This window comes from Cavia porcellus, unplaced genomic scaffold (assembly GCF_034190915.1).
Source record: "Cavia porcellus strain 051 isolate PalLab524CR breed Dunkin Hartley unplaced genomic scaffold, mCavPor4.1 scaffold_27, whole genome shotgun sequence".
Taxonomy (NCBI): Eukaryota; Metazoa; Chordata; class Mammalia; order Rodentia; family Caviidae; genus Cavia; species Cavia porcellus.
The window spans coordinates 20969623-20994401 of record NW_026947510.1 but is presented as its reverse complement, the minus strand read 5'-3'; the positions used below and the strand labels follow the sequence as shown (position 1 = coordinate 20994401).

General features: G+C 34.6%; 1 protein-coding gene across 1 annotated transcript in view; it reads left to right on the top strand.

The window, feature by feature from the left end:
* Arhgap21 (Rho GTPase activating protein 21) overlaps positions 1–24779 on the top strand; it is a 133702-nt gene that overhangs the window by 42604 nt on the left and 66319 nt on the right. Inside the window, 2 exon segments of the mRNA XM_063238023.1 lie at positions 11849–12028; positions 14328–14352. Of these exon segments, the coding sequence (XP_063094093.1) occupies positions 11849–12028; positions 14328–14352 (205 nt within the window).

Here is a 24779-nt window from a genome sequence, read left to right as displayed (position 1 = left end):
GTATGGGGCACTTGAATAACAACAAACACATTGACCTGCCTTGTGATTAAGATAGATGTATAAACAAATAATTACAATATGATAGAAAAGTCCTGCAATGATAGTATTCTCTATCCCTATTAATGGTCTAGGAAAGTGTTTCTAAGTATGTAATTCGTTGATTAAGAAGTTCTGCAGTAAGGTACTTTGCCACTGAAAAGCAAAATATTATTCAGTTAGCACAGAAAGAAATTTCAAAATTGATACAATTTATTAGCAGGGGTGTTTTGTACAGCCTTGCATTTTGTACTGCACTGCAGCCTGAGTGCAAAGTTACCATTGCTTGTGTGCATGTTCCTTAAAATCCAGGAACTGTTAACCAAAGTAAAATGCTTCCTAATTCCAGACTGTTGGGTGTGTGTAGTTAAAATAATTTTGATCATATCATAAAGCATTATATATTTTTCCTTAACATATTTTGGACACTTTCATGTCAACTGAATATTTTTACACTTGCTGAGTTTAATGCTGTAATGCACAGTAATAAAACATTCCTCTTTGTAACTGTATCATATGAAATCTTCCCTTGTTCTTATTTCATTATTTCCTTTCCTAAAAGAAACAAAATTAAGTCTGCATAGATACTATCAAATAGATTTATAGAAAAATGGCACTCCTAGTAGAAGCATATGAGAATTCTCATTTGATTTCATTGTATGTAACACTGTAGAACCATATTTTTTTCTATTAATTTTAGTGTACTATTTTCTTCAGTATCCTTTACTGATAAAGAGCATTGTTCATGAGAGGATTAATTTCTGCAGAAATCCTTGACAAAAAACTATTTTGAAAATTCAGTCCTTTCCTTTATAAAATTTAAAAATCTCACAGAATGATGTTTTAGGAACTGATTAACTCCGTACTGAAGAAGATAGTTCTATCAATAAAGTATCATTACACTTAGAAAAGATTTTTTTGTACTGAATGATCTTTCTATCATTACATCTTTACAATTGATAAGATACTTTTTGGCAAATTAGCTGCAGATAAAGAATATTAACCAAAACTTTGTTCCCTTATTTTTTAGATACACTTAAAAGATATTCAAATTGCTTGGATCATTACAAATTGTATTAAACTACAAGTATCTACAGTCATCTGCTTCTGTAATGTTTCTGACATATGCTGTGTTTACTATCATGATACTTTTACAAATGTTTAGCAAATTATTTTCTTTTATGACTAGTTCTGTTCCTGCTTCAGAAGGTTACATGTTGACTAAAAGAGAAAAGGAAACACAACTGAACAAAAATTTTAATGCTTATTAAAATACTATTGCTGAATGATTTGTTGAGGTAAAAGGTCTTGAATGACTAAAATGACATGATTATATTTTTCTATTTTAAATATATATTGAATTTAATCATTGTAGTCTGTGTTCTATCACTGAATTAAGAGCCTAGCACTGGCCTTTACAAAACAACCAAAAAAAAAATATACATAAAAGCAATTGCAAGTAATATTGGCAACCCAAGTGTAGTCAGCTACTCATTGTAAAGCTCTTCCTGTTGTGCTCAGATGTTCAGCCGCCAAAGTGATAAACTTCAGGAAAATGTTGTTTTTGACAGGTATTCTGCAGGCATTTCTATCTGTAACTTACTTAAGTCTTCATTGAAAAAGCCAGTGAAGTATAATTTTCTCTGAGATTTACTGATTCATATGTCAAAGTTTGCCTAAAGTCATAATAGTAGTTTAAATGACAGTTGTGAGTTTGATTTTTTTTGTATCATGTAGCAGCGTTAAAATTTGAGAAGTTTTTGTTGGCATGATCTATCTTCAAGTAGATATTTTTGTCCTTTGTTACATTGAGTTTAGACTTTCTATTCTTTGAGAAATAATCCTTTGACTGTACTTAGTGTTTATAAAACATCTTATAAAATATTTTCATTTTTTTCTTTAAAGCCAAAGCCATAAAACAGTATTTAAAAATAAGAGCAGACAATTCTAATTTCTTTAAGAATAATTCTAAAGGAGTATGATTGAAATTTTAAGGGTAAAGTAGTGAGCAAAGCCTGTGCCTGTCTAAAAAGCAGGTGATTTCTCCTCACCTGTGTTTCTCTTGGTGGTAGACAACAGAGGTAGACTTATCTATTTACCTAGTCATGGCCATTGTCCAGATCTCACATTTTAAACTTACTGTATATTAACAAGGCATATTGTTAATTGTGGCATTATATTATAAAGACATATCCTAATACCAGCTAAGTATCTTTAAATCACATAAATACTCTGTAAATATATGTTAATTCCTTAAAGTATGTCTTCACAATCAAAAGATATTCTTAGCAACATTTTAAAATTGTGTAACAGCAAAATATGTGAAGAAATCTCTTATTTCTTTTTGTAGGAACATAGCTAAATAAGATGTGGTATGTTCACAATGAAATTATATATACCAGTGAAAATAAATGAACCAAAGTACAAACTTGCTAGCTGTCTGTGCAACCCTTTGTTTTCTTTCTTCAGGTACCTAGGTCTCACATGTCCCAGCATTCATTCATTTCTTTCTTTCTTTCTTTCTTTCTTTCTTTCTTTTGAAGGTAGTAGAAATACTACAGAACATGACAGAACAAAGCCAATTTAGACTATGTGATGAAATCGGTACAGAACTTCAGAGCAGTTTACCAGGATAACAGTAATAGGCACCATAGTATATCTCATTATCTTCACAATAGTTGTCTAGCCAATTAGCTATAGTGAAATCAAACCAGAGACAGAACATTATAAAACCAATCAAGAGAAAATATTAGAGTACAAAAATTAATCATTATGAGCCAAAACAGTGAAAACATTTGCTTTGAAACATAAGATAAAAGGAAATCCCCCATATTTGCTATAGTGCATACAGTCATCCTCTCAAGAGATGCTCAGACCTCTGTCCCCAGTTGCTGACAGGATGGGGACAGGGTTTGGGATGTTTGATTTCCAGTCTGGCTCACAGGAGACGAAATACTATAGGCAAAAGTCACCTAGATCTTTCATCTCAAGTTGTGAAAGTGTTACAGTTTCTTTAGTTATATTAAATATGCATTGAAAACCAGAATTACTTTTTGGAAAAATATTTGTAGGTGGATAGTGCAATTCCAATTGGTTTTATTTTAATCTATTTTATTTTGGTATCGGGAATCAAACCCAGGATCTCATGCTTACCAGGAATTCCAATTGTTTTCAACCTGAATTGGCCAACATAGCGGAAAATCAAGAGAGATCACAAACTACATGTTAAGACTTGCCAGGCATACTTAGCATCTACAAAATTATATTCAGTAGTACTTTAGCTAAATTGGAATTTTAACAAGAAGCATTTAATTCTAAATATCAGATTCCTGAACATATTGGACTGTTACAGAGAAATATCCTATCAATTAATCTCAATATATGAGGAATAATTTGCTATATGATTAATTCTCTCTGAGATTAGGACTGTGGAGTATTTTAAAGATAAGCAGTATCTAATTAAAACCATAATATTTCTTCCTATGTCACTTATGTCATATAGTGAAACAAGTGGGCGGACTATGTCACTTGATAGCTACTTTTAATTTTTTATTTTAAAGATAGTAAAATCCAGCAAAACAAGACAGAACAAAGCCAGTCAGAGCAACACAGCAAAACTGGTGTGGAACTTCAAGGCAAGATACCAGGGAGATAATAGCTACTATACTATAGTATGTCGTATTATCTTCACAAAATTGTACATTCCATCAGGTATGGCAAAATCAAATGAAAAACAGAACACTATTAAAGCAATTAAAACAATATTTAATAAAACAAAACAATGAAAATAATATTGTCCTTCAAAGACAAGATAGAAGGAAATTCCCCTATTTGCTATATTGCACGCTGTCATCCTCCCAAGAGATGCTCAGACTGCTGGCCCCAGGTCAGCATAATCAATCCAACACTACAAGCATTTAGTTGCTTTATATACCTTACTTGCTATCAACTCAGGCTATTCTCTCAAACCAACAGATTGCTAATGGTGGGGGTATATGGACATTAGGTTTCAACCTGCTTGGTAGGCTCGTGGGAGACACTGACTTTTCTCTCCCTGGGCAGCAGCCTGTGCAGCTTACTAAAAATACAGATCTTACTAGGAAGACTGGCTGATTGCTTTTTTGGTTGGTTCCCCAAGTTCTAGCATGGTGGATTCTTGGAAAATGCTGACTTTTCTCTTCCTGGTGTGCATGTGGCTTGCACAGCTTACCAGGAAGGCTCGCTAATTGATTTCTTGGTTGGTCCCACATTTGCTAGGTAATTTTGACTAAGTACTCATTTACTGTAAACTCATTTCTTTATCAAACTTATGGTATTCATAAAAACTTAGTGAAAATTTGAACTGGGGTCAAACTAAGCAGTTAGGTGATTACGTGGCATGCATTGGAGTCCCATGTACGATAAACATCTGATGAGATTCTGTTTAGACAAACTATATTTTTTACAATGGTTTCCTTGTCTGAAAAGTAATATAATAGATTTTTGAAATACCTTTTCATGTGTTAGTAATCTCTGTAATTTTTTAAAGAGTTAAATACCATTTGTTTTATGCAAGGGCTCAAAAAAGTTTCAAGTTTTGATGTACTTAGGACTTGGGACTTTTTCATTAAGATTACTCAAACTGTGTTACCATCCTCATGTTAATACCAGGGAATCAACGCTAAGAAACCTGCCTGCTGTAGTCTGCAGGTGGTAAGCGAGGTGTCCAGGTTAGGTGCCTCATTATAAGGTCTGCTGTGCTTGTCCTTCCATGCGTGCCATTTCCCAGCATTATAGAATAAACATGCAGCCGGATGATAGAACACAGTAGGTCCAGAATTCAGCCATACAGAAGAGCAAAAAAAAAAAAAAATATGAGCATACACACTGACGTTCAGTCTTATATTTTTGCAGCAACTGACATCCTAAAAAGTTACTGCATCACTATGAAAAAAGAAAATCTGTCCTGAAAATACAGCTCTTACTATTAAGTGCCTTATATCGGTAATACAATTGGTAATAGTATTAAAAAAGAACAACATATTTTCATTGGCATAGGACTCCTAATCTTAGATGTATCATGAAATTATGTCTTTTATGGTAAATATAGTATGAAATGCTTTTAATACTTTATCACAAGTAATTTCTGGAATCTAGTAAGAAACTGACCTCAGGGGCTGGGGATTTAGCTCAGCGGCATAAGCACCTGCCTTGCAAGCAGGCGGTCTTGAGTTCGATCCCTGGTACCGATAAAAATGAAAAAGACAAAAAAAAAAAAAAAAAAAAAAAAAAAAAAAAAAAAGAAACTGACCTCATTCTTAAGTAATTAGAGATGATGGCTTAAGTCATGGTATTTATTGTGCGTATAGATCTTTTATAACTCTTATTATGTGTACTTCTGTGGCAACCATGTCTTTTTCACTTCAGACAAAAATTAGGCTTGCACCTCCCTCCGCCCCATATGTATGTTTTTTCCATAAAAACCATCTCTACTCAGGTATAATTTACTACCAGAAAATTCACTCATTGTAAGTGTACATTTTAATGGTTTGTGGCAAATTTATAGTTTGAAGTTTACCACAGTGTCTTAGAACATTTTCATTATCCTAAAAAGTTAAGTCTGTCAGTTTGTGTTCCCTGGAGTATGGTTGTTACTTTCCTTGTTTTATGATGGGTGTTTTCCCTTACACCTTCCCTATCACTCTTCTTTTAGTTTGCTTTGTCTAGTTGTTGTATCTAATTTTCATAGAGTTAGTTTTTCTTTTTTTACTTTGATTTCTTTTGACCTTGAGTTATTGTTCATCAGATGACCTTGTTATGAAGTCTTGTGAGGGAATCAAATCACAGTGCTCATTCCAAAGGAATTTACTTGCTCTTAGCCCAGTCCCCTCTTAGCTTTCCCACTCGGCTGCTGCTGTTGCATAGCTCGGTGCTCATGTTGGGAAGGTGATGTGCGTAGAAAGGAGCTTAATGGAGGTCTTAGGTGAAGAAACCTGTAACTGTGAGGTCCTTCACTGTGTGTGCCTGCAGTTTTCCCTTGTAGCAAAACAGATCAAAGGCACTGCAGATTTGTAGGCATGAAGAAGGCATGTGGGTGTATTTCTTTTCATCTTCTCTTTGTGTATAAAGTCATGAAATGTAATCTCTGTTTTCCTACAGAGGAAAGATAGATGTGTAGAGAGGTTTCAGTGTGACAGTCTAGATGGATGCAATAATTGAAACAACTGAGCTATGTCACATTCAAAAATTTTAACTTTCAGAAAGCAAAAATCAAATTGCTTACTGTATCCCATCTTTTTGTGTAGAAAAGGTCGCTTATACAATATCCTGCAAGCTTGGTTTGGAAACTTGAAGCACAAAATGGCAAATCACCAAGAGAGTTTCTCATGTTACTTAAAAGTGAAAAAAATGTGAAATATATTTGGGAGCTGTGAGGCCAAAGTAGAAATAAATTCAATACATGAACAGTTTTTAAAGAATTAAAATTAGATCTCTAAAGAAAAATGAAAAATTTAAAGATATAAGTTAGATCAGCGATGTATTAGAAGCAAGAATCTATAGAGATTATTGCTGGGCATGGTGGTGTGCGCCTGTAATCCCAGCACTAGACAGGTGGAGGCAGGAGGATCACTGTGAGTTCAAGGCCAGCCTGAGCTACATAGTGAGACCCTGTCTTAAAAAAAAAAAAAAAAATCTATGCAGACTATAAAATAGAAGAAAAGATGGAGAATAACGTGGCAGAGAATGTATTCTAGCTTCATGTTGTAGAAAATAATTCTTGCTCTGATTCTAGCCAGCCACAATCTTGGATAACTCACTTTCAGATCTGGAGTATAATTTCCCTATGTATAACATGAACAGGTTCATATGTGTAGGTTAAATTTTAAGGCCTTTGTACTTTAAAATTACATAATGAGGTGACAACGAAGATCATGAAAGGATGTTCATCACCAGCTGTTAGAACATGCATATTAAGATCACTATAAGGTATCAAGTCTGTACTTATCACAAGGACTAAAATAAAAAGTAGTGGCAATACCAAATGCTGTAGAGAAACCAGATCACTAGTACACTGCTGGTAGGCATGTAAAATTGTACAGCCACTCTGGAAAAGAATTTGGCAGTTGCTTATAAAATTAAAGTGCATTACTATATGCTGTGATCTGAATATGTGTCTTCCCAAAATTAATGTGTTAGAATCCTGTACCTCAGAGTGAGCCTTATAGGAGGTAAAGATGTGGGAGGTCATGTAGGTTTAGAGGATGGAGCATTATAGCTGCGCATGTTGGTTCATGCCTGTAATCTCAGCACTCAGAGGAGTCTGAGGCAGGAGGATCACTGCGAGTTCAAGACCAGCCTGGGCTACAAAGTGAGCCTGAACTGCATAGTGAGACCTTGTCTCAAAAATTAAAAAAAAAAAAAAAGAGTAGAGGATAGAGCACTAATAAATAGGATATGCACCCTTATAAAAGCAGCCCTCAAAACTACCATGCCCTTCCTCCCTGTCAGGACACCATAGGAGGAGCCAACTGTGAGGAGGAAGGTCCTCTGCTGGTACCTGGATATTGGACTTCCCAGTTCTCAAGACCATAAAAAAATAAATCTTTGTTGTTTATGAGACACTTAATCTATGACACTTTGATAAAAGACAAATTCAATACAAATTTAAAGGTATTAGTAATTTGTTTTACTTGTGATTATAGAATTAGGCAACACTGTATTCCATAAAATAGAGTATTCACATAAGTGAACAGAAAGGGATTTTTTGTTTGTTTTGTTTTTGTTTTTTGAGACAGGGTCTCACTATACAGTTCAGGCTGGCCTTGAAATCACTTTGTAGCTCATGCTGGCTTTGAACTTGCAGTGATTCTCTTGCCTCAGAGTCCTCAGTCCTGGGATTACAGTTGGACACCACCATGCCCGGCCAGGGATTGGTTTTATAGGGATAAGTAGAGAAAGTCTGAAGAAAGCAGAAGAAACTAGTGGATTAGTAATTTCAAAGTTACATGTCTTTCCAGGTGTGTTGGTGCACAACTGTAGTACACTCCAGAGGCTGAGGCAAGAGGGTTGCTTGTGAGCTCCAGGCCAGCCTGGGCAACGTAGTGAGTTCAAAGTCAGCCTGAACTAACTGTCTCAAAAAAAAAAAAGTATAAAGCAGTGACAAAGATAGAAGAGCAGCAACATAACTAGCAAACTTTAAGTTGATTACTTCATAAGGGTTAAAGTATAGGGAAGCTCACTGTTTCACTGATGGAAGAAACTGTCTTTGCTGAAAAATTTTAGTGATCCTTCTCCCTGGATTTCTCAGACTGTCAGATAACACCTCAGTTTCACTTCAGTGAGTGGATCTTCAATGTGAGTTACTACATTTTGATTTTTCACCTGTTGTTCTGGAGCTGGTACAGGAGCTTAGTTTATTTAGACAGTAGCCTTCTATAACTTTTATTTGACAGTGTTATGATCCCCTGCTCTCTAAAAGCACCCAAATCTGGGAAAGGGAGAGAAACTATGGTAAATTTTCCAGTAATTAATATCTAATATGCACAGTCTTTGTCGATGACTTCAAAGTTTTGGTTCACTCGGATGGCTAAAAAATGAGGAAAAACTTAGCTGGTTATTGAAAACTTAGTCCCTTCTTGCATTATTGATTACTAACCCAATTTTTTGTCCCTCACCAGGGCTCCATTATTCATTTTAATGCATCTTTTCACCTACATCTTACATATGAATATGTTAAAATAATGTGAAACATTGTGAGTTAAAGAATTACCAGATATAGATGTAATAGTGCATGCCTGCAGTCCCAGCTACTCAGGAGGCTGAGGCGGGAGGATTTCAAGTCCAAGGCCAACCTAGGGAATTCAGTGAGAACCTGTCACAAAAATTTTTAAAAATCAAAAAAAGGAATGGGAATGCAGTGCAGTGGCATGTGTGAAGCGCCAGGTTTGATCCCTAGTACAGGGAAAGAGGGGAAGAATTGCCATAAGAAATAAATTTGAAGAGAATTAGAGAAGATAGTGTATGTGCTTACAGAGGAAGAACAAGAAGCTAAGATTTATTAAATGTTATACATGCTCAGTTTTATACACATTTCTTATTTAATACACTTTAATTCTTTGAGAGAAGTGTTTTTACTCTTATTTTTTAGATGAGAAAACTGAAGCTTTGTGAGGTTAAGTAATTGTCCACTGTTATGCAGTCAGCCAGTGGCAGAGCCAAGACTAGCACTTGATTCAGCTGACTTCAAATTCCATATTCTTAACTCAGTGCTAAAATGAAAATAAAAGTGAAAATGAAAATTCTGAGTTAGATGAAAACAGAACCCTAAAAAACAAGGGTAAACAGAAAAAAAAAGATTAGTAAGTTATTTTTCAGTGTTAAATTATAGAATTACTTTTTATGTTTATATTTGATACAGATAAAATACTATATGAATACATATTGCTGTTACATGGCATAATATGAAATACACTTTTCGGAATTCTTCACATTTCTTGTGTCACCAGTGCACGTGGAAGAAGCATGCATTTTCCAGATTTGAGCCCTTTGCTTCCTTGTTATTGGGCATTCTTTTTTGTCTCCTCAGAATAACTACTGTCTTGGGTTTTGTGGAAATCGTTCTATTGTGTTTTTGTCGTTGCTGTTGTTTCAATATTTTAATTGTGGCATATTTGGCATATAATCAGCTGTAGATATCTGAAGCTTACAGTTTGCACATGTGCATCCAGGAAACATTGTCACAGTCAAGGGAATGTGAATGTAGCATTACCCTCCAGAATTTTCTCATTCTGCCTCTGATCCAAGCAACCAACCACTAATCCGATTTCAGTTAGTACAGATTAGGTGTTGGGATTTTTCTAGGAATTTATATAAGTGGAAACATACAATGTGTATTCTTTTTGGTCTGGCTTCTTAACTCGGCTTAATTAACATATGGCTATCGGTATCAGTAGTTTATTTCATTTTATTGCTAAGTAATATTGTATTGTTTGGCTGCATCAGAGTTTATGTATTCATCTATTGCTAAATACTTGGAGTATTTTCAAGTTCATGATCATAACTGCTATGAATATTTCTGTGTAAGTTTTTATATTGATAAATACTGTATTTTGCAAGTATTTACCTAGCATCAGAATGGCTTTGTCATACGATAAACATGTATGACTTTTAAAGAAATTATCAGACTTTTTTTGTTGTTACTGTTTTTGTTTTCTTTGACGTAGGATTCCCCTACATAGTTCAGTCTGGCCTTGGACTCACCAAGTAGGTTTATAGTGAGTTTTAGGAAAATGTCACAATTTTTACACACAAACTCAAAAGCAGTCCTCCTGCCTCAGCTTCCCAGGTACTGCAATTACAGTTGTGCGCCACCATGCATGGCTTCTGATTGTTTTATGAAGTGTTCATACCATTTTATTTTATCTTACTGGGTTTTTTTTTGAAGAAAGTAAAACTATTTCATAACAAAAAATGGGTGAATAACAATAGTTAATACATTACATGTTGTTATCTTTAAAGTAGTTGCTCCGGGTTCATACCATTTTAGATTTATACCTACAGTGTCTGAGAGTTTCAGTTAGTTCACATCTTGTCCTACAGGTGGTGTGGTTGGTCTTCATAACTTTAGTACTTCTCGTAGGTGTAGATAGGTATCTCATAGTGGGTTTTTTCATTTACACATATAGTTTCCTCTTCCGTTGTTTGCCTTTTCATTTTCTTGTGTGTCTTTCCAAGATCAGAAGTTCGTAATTTTGATGATACACCATGTATCTTTTGATATCATACCCAAGAAACCTGAGCCTGTTTGTAAGATTTTTGCTTTAGTTAAAGCTGTGATCTTTTGTGTTAATTTTTGCTTGTAATATGAGTTAGAAGTCACTGTTTTCTTTTTCAGTCAGCTGGCTATGGATAGCCAGTTGTTCCAGTACTATTTGTGATTCAGGATTTGTATTGTACTTGTACCAAATTGATGTGTTCACACTTCTCCTGGATAAATACTGAAGGGCTGAATTGTTCTGTCATATGGCTGTGAGTTTACGACTAGACCGCGCTGTGGTCTGTGAATCTTATCTTAATGCTAGCACTGTACCATCTTGATTATTGTAGCTTTGTAGTCTTTTTTTTTTTTTTTTGTAGCTTTATAAGTCTCTAGGACCTATAAGTATACTTATTTTGTTCTTTCTCAAGGTTTTGGATATTTTAGCTTCTTTGCATTTTAAAGTGAGTTTAGGAAAATGTGACAACTTTTACACACAAGTGTCCTGAGATTTTGATTAGGATTGTATTGAATCTCTAGATAATATTTTGGGGAAGTTAACATTGTGACAATACTGAGTCTTAACATGAACTTGATATATTTCTCACTAATTATTCTTTAATATATCCCAAAAGTGTTTTAGGATTTCAATTTGTAGTTTTTGCACATCTTTCTTAAACTTACACTAAAGCATTTCATACTTTTACTCCTGCTTTGAATGGTGTATTTTTAAATTTCAATTTTCAGTTGTTTACTGCTAGTGTGAGTAGAAATAATGTTTTTATATATTACCCAGTACTTTCATTTATTTTTCAATCACTTGGTTACATAGCTAGTCTTACTTGTTTGGGTAATTTTTTTCTAGCCATCTTCTCACTTTTATATGACACAAATCATTGTCATCCCTCGATAGGTAGGTCAATAAGATTACTCACAATTTGATGAGGTCTGCACTTCTTTTTAAGTAAGAGATTCAAGTCTTTTATTTATATTCAGGTGTTACATTTTTATAGATAATTTTTATTGGAAGTATATTTTGTTATATAGCTAACTTTCAAATACTTTTTTGGACTTTAGGTATCAAAAAATAAAGATGGAAAAGAACAAAGTGAAACTGTATCACCATCCGAAGAGGAAACATTCTCCTGGCCAGGTCCCAAAACAGTGATGTTGAAAAGAACATCTCAAGGGTTTGGTTTCACATTAAGGCATTTTATTGTTTATCCTCCGGAGTCTGCAATTCAGTTTTCCTATAAGGTAAGAGAAATAATTAATAATTTGAAAAAATAAGTCAGTTCCTATTTTGTCTTTTCTTTCTCTCCTTCCTTTTTTTGTCTTAAAAGAATTAGATATTTTTACATTTTGTGTTCTTTTAGATATTTTTCTCTATTCTAGAACAAAAACTGTGAAAGATTATAGTCCTAAATTCCAGTTTTTCAAGGATTTCTAGACTTCTAGGCTTCCTTCAGGTTTTCCTAATATGGACATAACTATTTCCTTACTAGCTAGAAAGTTTGTAAGTTTTCTGGGAAGAGTATACAAAGGAACTCACTCATTAAAATATTCTACTAGTTACAGAAAATGCATCTGATTATAGCAATACTTCCATATATATAATGGTGGAGTCAGAATTTTCAAACAGCTGCTTTCAATGAATTATGTGAATCTGCTTCAGAGGGTAACAGTAAGCTCTAAAAAGGGGAGTATATAATAATTATAATTGTAGTTGACACACCCAGGACTTGCTGTGTTCTTACAACTCTTTATGAAAGTTAATCTTGCTTTGTCTTCTCCAACATCCTTGCAGCAAGTGTTATTGTTAGCCTTGCATAATACAGAGAACTGTTCTGGCCCTGCTTCTTGAACTTGGTCAGCGTATCTGAATGTACAGGTCTCATCGTATTTAGAGAATATACTCTTTTATTACAGTTTTGTTAAGTGCATCTTTTTGATAAAATGTCTCTTGCAGAATAGTCTTTTTTTTTAAGGGTCCCTAATAGCCTTCAAAGATTATGAATAACTACTACTTTTATAATTAAAATTTACCAATTTGGGATTTGTACATTGTCTGTAAAACTGTTGGCTAGATGCCTTGATAGACTAGTTTATCTTGAAAGGTTTAAAATAGTATTAATTATGTGTTAAATCACATATCATAGCATTTGATAATTACATTTTAGGATTGAGGACTTTTTTGTTTTAGTTTTATTTTGAATAAGAGCTTTGGTACACTTTTATAAGATAATTAAACACAGATTAAAAATATATTCTTGGACCAGGGATGCAATTCAGCAGCATAAGTGCCTGCCTGGCAAGTGCAAGGTCCTGTGTTCAGTTCCCGATATCTGGATCTACATCTGTGTCTATACACATATATATTCTTATTATATATATTTCTAGAAATTTTTAGTAGAGCAGTGTGATTGTTGATCCCATTACTGCCTGTTGTTTTGCCATGATAAGGCACCTAAAGGGACAATAGGACCACCTTTCTCATGAGCTGTGTGATAATTACAAAATATAGTACATATAAGGCATGGTGGTGATATGTGTTGTTTAGTACAGATGTCCTTGCAACAGGTCTCAGACTTTTTTTAGATGGAATATATGTATTGAAATCTTTTTCATTTTAATTGTGACATTTTATCAACCTCAAAGATGTTGTTGCTGTTGTTTTGTTTTGGTTGTGCTAGGGATTAAACCCAGGGCTTTGCATATACTCAATAAGCATTCTATCACTGAGCTACATCCCCCGCCCCAAAGGAATTTAAAAACAGTTTTGGTATGGTTTCAAAGATGTGCAGTTTATTCAACAGCGTTTTCATTATGTCAGTTAGCTGGCAACCTTTCTAGCGTCAGAACAGAACTTGTAAGCAGCAGTAACAGAACAACGTTTCACCAGCCAAAATAAAGGTCAAAAATTGTGTAAGAAATTATCAAATGTCTGTTTTTCTTTTTACAATACGTGTAGCTTCCATATGGTTGAAATTCAGCAAATCTTTGAATAAATGTATTTTTATATGATTTTTTAAAAGGTTTTTCTAATTTCTTAGCTAGATATACATAGCATAGCTGCAAGACAGCTTGGTAGCAAAGAAAGATCAAATAAAACTTCCATATTGAGTAAGAGAACTGAAATATGCGCTGTTTGGAATCAGTCTGTTTACATAGATAATTCCAGGTGCTGTAATAGGCCTAAACATTCTGCTGAGGTCAGTATAGTACAGTAACTGGTGACTGGACTTCATCCCAAAATATGAGCTCCATCGGTCCCAAAGGTTTGCTTGACAATCCTGTTGGTTAACTGTTAAGACACAGACATTTAACGTGTCAGAAACTGAACTCCTGATACCTTCTGTCAAATTGGCTTTCCCTGTAGTTTTCACATCTCTATTTGTGGAAACTTCACCTTTCTGGCAAAAGGCCCTGTTAGTAAGATCTTAATTAGATTAAATTGGGAAGGGCAATTTGGATTAAATCAATTCTTGCCATAATTTGTCACGAGTTTATAAATACTCATAAATATTCATAAATGAATTTTGTTTTTATTTTGTAGGATGAAGAAAATGGAAACAGAGGAGGTATGCCATAAAAGTTTTAATTTTTGAATGAATATATTTCTTATCCATGTGTTTCTGTTAAGTATTATTACTAAGATGCCACAGGTTATGAAGTTCAGAGACATATCCATTCTTATGTGTGAGAGTAATAGATACTAGATTTTTTTTGTACTATAGACTTAAACATTTCATGAATTCTGTTGTCTTATAGCAACTTAAATATGAAATTGTTTTATTATTTATATCATTGTGATTCTAAGAAAAGTATCTGAAGTTTTTATATTAAAAAGTAACCTAAATTTTAGTGATTCGTTAGATAGGGAATGCTTAATGTTTTATCATCTAGGCTTAATTGACTGACGTACTGAAGAGGATTTGAGTTCCTTTTTATATTTAATCTCATTTAAACATTATTTAAAGAGCTTAAAAGGGGAATTGAGCTGAGAATAGGATTATTTCTTAATGGGTTTATTTTTCTTTTAATTTTAAAATAACACTAATGAGTTAAAATTTATATACAACAAAATACACTCTAGAAAATTTTAGACTTTAAAAAGTTATATACATAGTACAGTGAAGTTCTGCATATGCTTCATTCAACTTCTCCTGTGTTTAAAAACTTACATAACCATGATACAATTACCAAAACCAGTTAGCATTGGTGTGATATTATTGCTTTAGATGCTATAAAGAGTTGTACCAGTTTTTCTGTTAGTGTCCTTTTTCTCTCCCAGAGTTCTGTGTTGTATTCAGTCATCATGTTTACTTTATCTATTTTGTGAGAGTTTCAAAGCCTTTTTTAAAATTAATTTATTTATTTTAGTTTATGACTTTGGTATTTTTGAAAACTGCTCAATTTTTATTTTGTAGAATATCCTTCAATTTAGATTTATGTAGTTTCTCATTAGTTTATACATTTTACCAAGAATGCCATATTTTTAACCTATTTTAAGTGTATAGTGAGGAGTTTTCATAAATATATAACGTGTAAAACCACTGTCCAAATCAAGATATGCTGTGAGAAACATTTCCATAGTTATTGCATAAAGTTCCCTAGTACTCTTTTCTTACTCTTCCGGTTTTAAGAAATCACTAATCTGCTTTCTGTCACCATAGATTAGTTTTACCTCTTCTAGAATTCCTTATAAGTGAAACAATGCAATATATGTCTTTGTGTCTTTTGCCTGGAATATTTTTGAAGGCTACCATATTGTATGTTAATATACCAAAAATACTTTTCCTCTGCTCTGCTCTGCTCTGCTCTGCTCTGCTCTTCTCTCTCTCTCTCTCTCTCTCTCTCTCCCTCTCTCTCTCTTTCCTTCCTTCCTTCTTTCCTTCTTTCTTTTCCTTTTGTGAAGTTAAGGGTTAAAATGAAATCAAGATGGTTTATTTTGGTACTGTCAAAAGTAATAAAAATGTAGGGCCAGGCATAACTCTACATAGTTGTTACTTGGATGAGATGGGCCGTGTTTTTTAGCATCTATCATGTAGAAGGGTTCACAATAAATTCCAAGTACTGCTTGACCTGCATTAGAAATTGGCTGTAGTGGAAAAAGCCCAGCCTCACTGATAAAAAAGAGAATGTGAGTTCTTTGTCTACTTTTTGCTCTTTAAACTGATTTAGGATACCTGGGCACTCACTGGATAAACAGTATCTGCAATTTCATGCCTGTCATGGGGGAAATACATGTCTAGTAAATGTAGAAGGACATAGTCATAAAACATGCAGACCATGATGTATGTGACGTAACTTACTGAAATGATTGGATTTAATATACTGCAATAGGGAAGGATAAATGTAAACATTTGCAGGATCTAACCTGAGCAGAAAGAGATTTGAGTGGAATGGTAAAATGGGATTATAAACAGTGTGATCTGCTGGGAACAATTACAACTTATTTATTAAATTATGTTTACTATTATTCAACAAAGATTTCTTGTGTACATACTGAACTATAGTTAAGATTTAAAAAGAAAGTTAAAAGTTTAGGGTAGAAAAGATAAGTTGATGTTCAAGAGATCAATAAATTAATGCAGTAAATTCTACAACATTGTGAAAGGTGGGCTATGAATCTTATATTGAGCTTTTCAGGGCCAAAGGAAAGGAGAGACTACGATCGGTAACAGGGATACACATTACCCATAAGAAAGCAGCACTCTCCTTACACCAGCTCTAACACAGGTTTCTCCTATGAGTTACCATAATGGAAAACAAAGAGTAATACAGTAGATAATGTCTTCAACACGAACTTTCATGTGAGTGTTTTTCCAGGTATTCCTCAGTGTAAGGTGACTTCAGAACCACAAGATTAAATTGAGTGTTAAGTACTTCTTAGTTGGAGACAGTATTGTTCCCCAGGGAATGTAATGGAAATGTCTATGGGCATTTTTTGTCATCACAGTTGGGCAGGGCACTGTGCATGCAGAGGCCAGAGGAGCTGTTGAACTTCCTATAAGTAAGAAATGTTAAAAAAAAAAAAAAAAGAAGAAGAAAGAAATGTACAAAAGTCAAAGATAGCTATTTTTTAAAAGAAGAATATGAAAAGATCTGAAAGTACCTGAAGAAATTAGTTTATAATATACTTGGAAAAAGAACTGCCTGAAGTTTTTGGGAAGGGGAGAAGGGTGGTATATCAATAGCATATCATTGAGACCATAATCTTACCAGATATATTCTGTTTACCCCTCACTGTAGTCCTATGAAACATGAGATACAATCCCAGTGTCTACCTGAAGGAATGGAAAGTGAGAAAGAGAAAATAGTATGCCCATAAAATGGAATACACAGCAAGCAACATAAGATGAACTGCAAAAACCTTTTTTTAACTGAGGTGAAATTAGCAAAATAAAATCATTTTAAAGTGAACAGTTCAGGGACAATTAATATAGAATTAAGGAACATGTATGAAATTTTATACATCTAACATTTTTATCACCCCTGAAAGAAACTGTTCTTTCATCCCCTCAGTCCCTGGCGACCACTAGTCTGTTTTTGGTTGTTTAAGATACACAGAATCATACAATGTCTAACATTTTCATGTGGCATCTTTCACTTAGTATAGTGCTTTAAAGGGCTGGGATTTTAGCTTAGTGGCATAAGCACCTGCCTGGCAAACGTGAGGTCATGAGTTTGATCCCCAGTAACAAAAGAGAAAAAATGCTTTAAAGGATCAGATATGTGTAATATGTATTAGTACTTTGTTCCTTTTTATGGCTGAAAGAAATGTCGTTGTGTGTATACCATGATTCATTGGCATCTGGGCTGTTTCCAGCTTCTAGATGTTGTGAATGGTACTGTTATGAGCATGCATGTACAAGTATTTGTTTGAGTCCTTTATTTTCATTTCTTTGGGGTGTATACCTGGGAGTGTAGTTGTTGAATCATATGGTATTCTGCATAGCATTTTGAAAACTTCAAATCTTTTCCACAGCAGCTAGTTGGGGGGTAGGCAGTGATATTTCATTGTAGTTGTGATTTGTATTTTCCTGATTGTTCTTTCTGTTTGGTTCTTTTTCTGTGCTTGTTAGCCATTTGGGTAACTTTTCTAGAGAATATCCAATCAAGTCCCTTGCCCTTTTTGTTTGTTTTTATGGTTCTGGATTAAACCCAGGGCCTTAAACATGAAAGGCAAGAAGTTTACTACTGAGCTAGACTTGTTGCTGTGTTTTTTTGTTTTTTAGTTTTTTTGGGGGGGGGCGGTGATGGGATTGGGAATTACACTTACAACCTCACACTACCAGGCAGGTGCTATGCCAGTGGCCCCTGTTGCCTGTTTTTAAATTAGATTGCTCATCTTTTTGTTTTTGGGTTAATATATTCTGGATAAGACTCTTATTGGATAAATGATATGTTGTCTGTTTTATCTTCTGTCCATAGACTGCTTTTTCACTTTAGTCATAGTACCTTTGGTATACAAAAGTTTTTTAATTTTGGTGATATCTCCTTTTGTTTATTTACTTTTTATTTTGTTGAGCATGATTTTGCTGTTAGAAAACAATTATGATCAGCTAACTTAGTGGCACATTCTTGTAACCCAACACTTGGGAGGCTGAGGCAGGAAAATTGCTGAGAGTTCAAAGCCCAGGTACATAGTGAGTTAAAAGCCAGCTTGAAGTATATAGCAAGATCCTGTCTCAAACAAAACAAATAAATAGCAACAACAACAAAAAACCAAAAGACAGCAACAACAAAAACTCAAAACAAAAAACATTGTGATGAGTGAAAGAAGTCAAACACAAAAGAGTATGTATCATCTGATTTAATTTATATGAAATTTAGTTTAAAAATCTAAACAAGTATATGATTTGTTGAGTTGATTGGAAAGAAGCACTGGGAAGCTTTTGGGCATGAAGGAAATGTCTTATGTCTGGTTTTTGTGTGGGTTACATGAATATATACATTTTCAAAACCTGTTGGACAGTATACTTAAAATGAGTATATATTATATGAGTTACACTTCAATAAAGGTTGATTTAAAATAAAGAATTATATATATAACTTATCCAGTTTACTTTTGACAAACATTGAAATAGTACTTAGCTACTTTAAACCATGCAGCTATGATTCTTTGTAAATATAATTTAGAAGGTACTACCCAAGAGTTTTTTGGATTGTTACAATTCACATGCTCACCAACAATGTGTGAGAGTTCCAGTTGCTCTGTATCCTTGCTAACGCTTGGTATTTGTTAGTCTTTTAAATTGTAGTCATTCTAGTGATATACAGTGATATGGATTATAGCTTTAATTTAGATGTTCCTAAAGAGAAATGAAACTGAATACCTTCCGTTTGTTTTGTTGTTGTTGTTTTGCTGTGGGTGCTTTTTGAAAACTATTAATTTGTAGGTATCTTTAAATATTCTCAATGAGAATTTTATTGTCTATGTATGGAAAATATCCAATCTATGACTTTTCAGTTTCTTTGTGATTTTTGTTTTTTTGAGGCAGGGTCTTGCTATGTAAACCAGGCTGAACTTGAATGTACAGTGATCCTCCTGCCTCACCTTCCTGAGTAATGGGATTACAAGTGTGTACCAATTCCTGGCTTCATTTTCTTAGTGGTAACTCTCTTTAGCAGAGTTCCTATTTTAATGTCTAAATGGGTGGGTTGTTTTGTTGTTGTTGTTTATGGTTAATACGATGAATTCTAAGCAATTTTTTCTACTTTTAATAGAAAAAAGTTTACTAATCCTCGTTCTGTTGTACTGATCATGTCCTTTGCACCAGGTATGCACTATCTTAATGTAGCTTTTTACTTAGAGTTACTCTTGGGTAGAGGTGGGCCTCCAATTCTTTCTCAAGATTACCTGGGCTATTTTTGTTCATATATAGTCTCATAAAAATTTTAGGATTGGATTTTTAGTTTACATACCAACAAAAAAATTCTGCTGGAATTTTCATTGGGGTTTTTTTTATGTTTATAGTATTTGAAAATACATGAAAATTGAATCTTCCAGTCTGTAAATGTGGTATAAGTTAGTCTATATTTTTTTTTTGATAATCATTTGATTTTTCTCATTCTCCTAATATGGTGAACTATATTGATTTAGTTTTTAAATGTTTAACCTTGCATTGCAGGACTAAACCAATCTTGCTCATGATGTATGATGTTTTTATATATCGCCAAATTAGGTTTTCTATTTTGTTTTGGATTTTGTCATCTCCATTTAATGATTATTTTCACCTAAATATGGTCCTTGGTGTTTTGGTAATTGGTGTGTTAGTTTGGGTCCCCTGATTAGCAGACATTGAAAAGAAACAGTTGTCCAACTGTTTCTAAGATGACAATGTGTGATCTATTAACTGGTGAATTCTTACTGTATATTTTTTCTCTTGAAATTCTGTATTACTTCTAGCCTCTGACTGTTTTGCTTCGTTTAGTTTTGTTTTTCTCTTTAAATAAAAAAAAAAAGAAAGAAAGAAAGAAACAGTTGTCCAGACAGAATGATCAGTCCCCACCTTGTGGGAGTCAAGTACAGTGCTTCATGTCGCGTCTGTGATTGGCACAGAGCCTCAGATGGGAGGGTGACAAGCTTGAGGCCAGCTGGGGCAACTTGGCCAGACCTTGCCTGTGAGAGAGGGGAGAGAGGGAGAGAGGCAGGGATTAGTTGAATGATTGGGAGAAATGCTTTTAAAGGATAAAGAGCAGCAGGAGAGGACAGGGGGAGACAGCTAAGTCTGCTAGGCCCATAAGGAACCTTAAGCCAACAATGTGTTTTGGAGAGACAGCATGAATGTGGCAGTGTGTCCAAAGGTAGCAGCTGAGACTGTCAGCCGCTGGGTTCCCTGCAAAAGTCTCTAGAAGAAAATCAGAACAGCGTATCTTCAGGCTGGTGAGAGTTGGCCTCTCACTCACACATTGTGGTCCATTGGGAGCACAATCAAAAGCCTTCATTTTCTGGGACCCTCCTCTTTGGATAGCTTTGAATACTACTTAACACTCAGTTGATGAATGTTAATATTTACTTCCATTTTGAGATTTCCTTTTGTTCATACTTTTCTTTTTGAGGTTAAAAGTTTTTTCTTTATACTTTCTACTTAAGGATTATACATTGATTTTTTTTCCCATTTATTTATTTATTTATTTTAAAGATAGTAAAATACAACAAAACAAAACAGAACAAAGCCAATCAAGACAATGCAGTGAAATTAGCTACCATAGTATATCTTGTTATCATCGCAGTAGTTGTCCATTCCATCAAGTATAGCAAAATCAAACAAAAAACAAAACACAATAAAATCAATCAAAACAGCATATTGAATACAGCAAAATAATTAATCAGAACAAAGCAAAACAGTGAAAACAATATTTGCCTTCAAAGACAAGGTAGAAGGAAATCCCCATATTTGCTATGTTGCATACTGTCATCCTTCCAAGAGATGCTCAGACCTCTGGCCCGGGGTGAGCATAATCAACAGCAATACAAGCATTTAGTTGCGTTGTATACCTTAGTTGCTATCAACTCAGGCTGTCCGTGGAACCCTCCAGTTACTAATGGGGAGTAGGGGCCACAACACACGGTTGATTCTCAGCCTGTCACTCGTAGTCTCACAGGAGACACTGACTTTTTCTGTTCCTGGGGCACATGGCTTACTCTGTTTACCAGGAAGGCTGGCTGGTTGCTTTCTTGGTTGGTCCCTCAAGTCCCAGCATGGCAGATTCTTAGGAGATGCTGGCTTTTATCTCTCTCTCTCTCTCTCTCTCTCTCTCTCTCTCTCTCTCTCTCTCTTTTTTCTTTGAAACAGTCTCACTATGTAGTTCAGTCTGGCCTTTAACTCAGTATGAGGCTCCAGATGGCCTCAAACTTATAGGATCTTCCTGCCTCAGCCTCCTGAGTGCTAGGATTAAAAGTGTGTGCCATACATTGACATTCTTTTAGTGGTTATCATAGAAATAAGAATGTTTTGACCTCATGAAAGTCTTATGCTGTTAAAATTTAATTATTTTCTGAAACAATGTGAGGAGCTTAGAACATGTTAACGCCACATATTTTCCTAGTACTTTTGGTTACAGTACAGTTCCATGTGTTGTTTGCTTTTGTTTTAAATAATGCATCTTCATTTTGCTTTCATTTTGGAACTGTATTTTTGAATTCTTTAGTAATCTCAAAGATTTTTTTTTTACTTTCTTTTGTTTCTGTTATTACCAGTAAGAAGTCACATTTTTATTTATTCCTTCTTAGAAGGTATCCTTTTAATATATCTATGATTTTTCTCTGTCTTTAGCATTCAGTCCTTTCATAACAATGATACTGGGTGAGAATTTCTAACTGTGAATGGGATTCATAGAGTTTTTATGACTGTAGATTGATGTCTTTCAAAGTCTAGTAGAAAAACTTCAACGACTGTGAAATTATCTGTGTGCTAATACTTTCTTTTTTTCTGAGGCCCAAATGAAACATGTGCTAGACTTTTTTCTTTTTTAGTTGAAAGAAATATTTAGGGGAATAAGTGATAGTTGTTTTATGTTTGAAGCCAAACTTTTTACAGAATGGTATAAATTATCTGCTGTTTCACAATTAGTAAGAGATACAGATAGACATGTTTGTAATTCTCCACTGGAAAATCTCCTGCTTATATTTTGTAGACAATCTGATGAGTGTTCTTATATATGGTAAATAAGTTGAGGATTCCTGCATCTTGATTGATCTGTTTAAGAAAGTGGTGGCATCAGCATAAATTAGATAGAGGACACAAAACAAACAAATAAATAAGAGGCAAAAATATATAGATAAAAATTTTCTACATACTTGAACTGTTCAGTGTTTGATTTTTTCTTTGTTTTTGTTTTTTGCAGTACTGTGGTCAAATCCAGTATCTCGTGTATTAGGCAGTATAGTTTACTGGTTTTTTCAATATTCTTTTCTTTCTAATGAGACACAATCTCACTTTGCTGCCCGAACTAGCTTCCAGCTCCTAGGCTCAAGCAGTCCTTCTTGCATGACGCTTCCTAGTAGTTGGAATGCAGTATATGCTGTTGTACCCAGATGTTAGTATGTGTATCTTTGTGTGTGATGCAGGGAATCAAACCCAGGGCCTTGTGCATGCAAAGCAAGAGCTCTACCACTGAGCCACATCCTCAGATAATGTTAGTATGTTATTTTCAAGCAGTGATCACTAAGGATGGAAATTGTCTCATGGCTGATTTTTCTCTGCCTAGTTGGTACATGGTGCATTGTGGGTGTTGCACACAATTGGGGTGTGAATGTGTTCTGTGAAGGACTGAAGCCTATGGTGTCTGCTGTGGTGAGCACCACCTTTCCCTGGCATTCTTCCTAAGTGACAGTACTAGAGCTGTGGTTCAGCTCGTCTGTGTTTAGGTCTCTGACGCTGAGGGAGAAACCTGTTTCTCCCACCTTCTGGTTTACTCCGCATTAGACCCTGCAGCACAAATGTCAGTGATACTTTTTAAACTTAGAAATCATATTTCATATAATTAATGTGCAAGCTGGAACCTTAATAACAAAATTATGGTAATCCTAGTCTCACGTAGGAATTTGAACATCCTCTATAAAATAAACTGAGAAGATGGCCAAGTGTCGTCAAGTTAGATAAGGGATTGTTGCTTCTTTATCTTTCCACTCTGTTTAGTTGTCTGCTTTGCTTAGTGGTTTTTTCCTATGTCCATTTAGAATGTCTTTCAGTATTCTTTGCAGGGTTGGTTTGGTGATCATGAAATTTTGCAGCTGTTCTTTGTCGTAGAAGTATCTTATTTCTTCATCCATTTTGAAGGACAGTTTTTCAGGATACATCAGTCTGGGTTGGAAGTCATTTTCGTTTAGGAAATGACTGAAATACTTTACTCCATGATCTTCTTGACTTCATTGTTTGTGTTGAGAAATCTACTTGTGATTGTGATAAGTTTTCCTTTGTAGGTGATCTGTCTCTTCTCTCTAACAGCTCTTAATATTCTGTTCTTAGATTTCTGGGATGTTGATTATTATATGTCTGGGTGTAGTTTTATTTTGGTTATGGCTATTTGGAGTTCTATATGCTTCACTAATCCATATGTCAGTTTCCATTCTCATGTTTGGGAAATTTTCAGCTATTCTGTAAATAGCCTCTTAATATCATTTGTGTTGTCCCCTTCTTTTTCTTTATCCCTATCAATCTTATGTTGTTTTTCTTTGCATCATCTTGCAGCTGTCGAATTGTAATCCTGATTCCTTGTTATTTTAAAAGATCTTTCCTTTCCTGTTCACTAGTTCCAATCTTGTCTTCGAGGTCTGAAATTCTATCTTCACTTTCACTGTGGCAGTTTTGGCAACTTTTAATGTCCTTTCCTGTTCACTAGTTCCAATCTTGTCTTCGAGGTCTGAAATTCTATCTTCACTTTCACTGTGGCAGTTTTGGCAACTTTTAATGTAATTTTTGATTTCCTATATATCTCTTTGAATCTGCTTCATGTATTCTGTTGTTTCTTATATTGTTCATTCAGGGTTTCCATCTTTTTGCATTGTTCCTCTAATTAACTATGTCTTCTTTAAATGTGTTTAGCATTTCTTTCATTTCATTTATTATTTCTTGTTTTACTTGGGAGATTATTTCTGATTTGAGTTCTTTTATAGCTTCCTGGAGTTGTTTCTTTATTTCAGTTGCTATCATTTCAGGCATTTCAGGTATATAGCTTATATTTTCTTCTATGTACATGGCTCCTAGGCTTGCTTGGGTTGGGATAGAGGTTTGGGACTGCATTTTGGTCTTTCATTTTGTCATTTTCCTATTATTTCCGGGTTTCAAGTGATATTCTAAAGTTTCCCACAGGCATGATGGAAATCACCTCACACGCCCACAGCTCCCCAGGACTGATTGGAAGTCACTGGGTGTGACCCAGTCAGGCCTGCAGGACCTCCCATGCATCCTCTGGTGGTCTAGACACTCTGCAGGTCCTTACCTCTGGGAGCAATGGGCCAAAGCACTTTCTGAGTGAGTACAAGCATGCTGGAAAT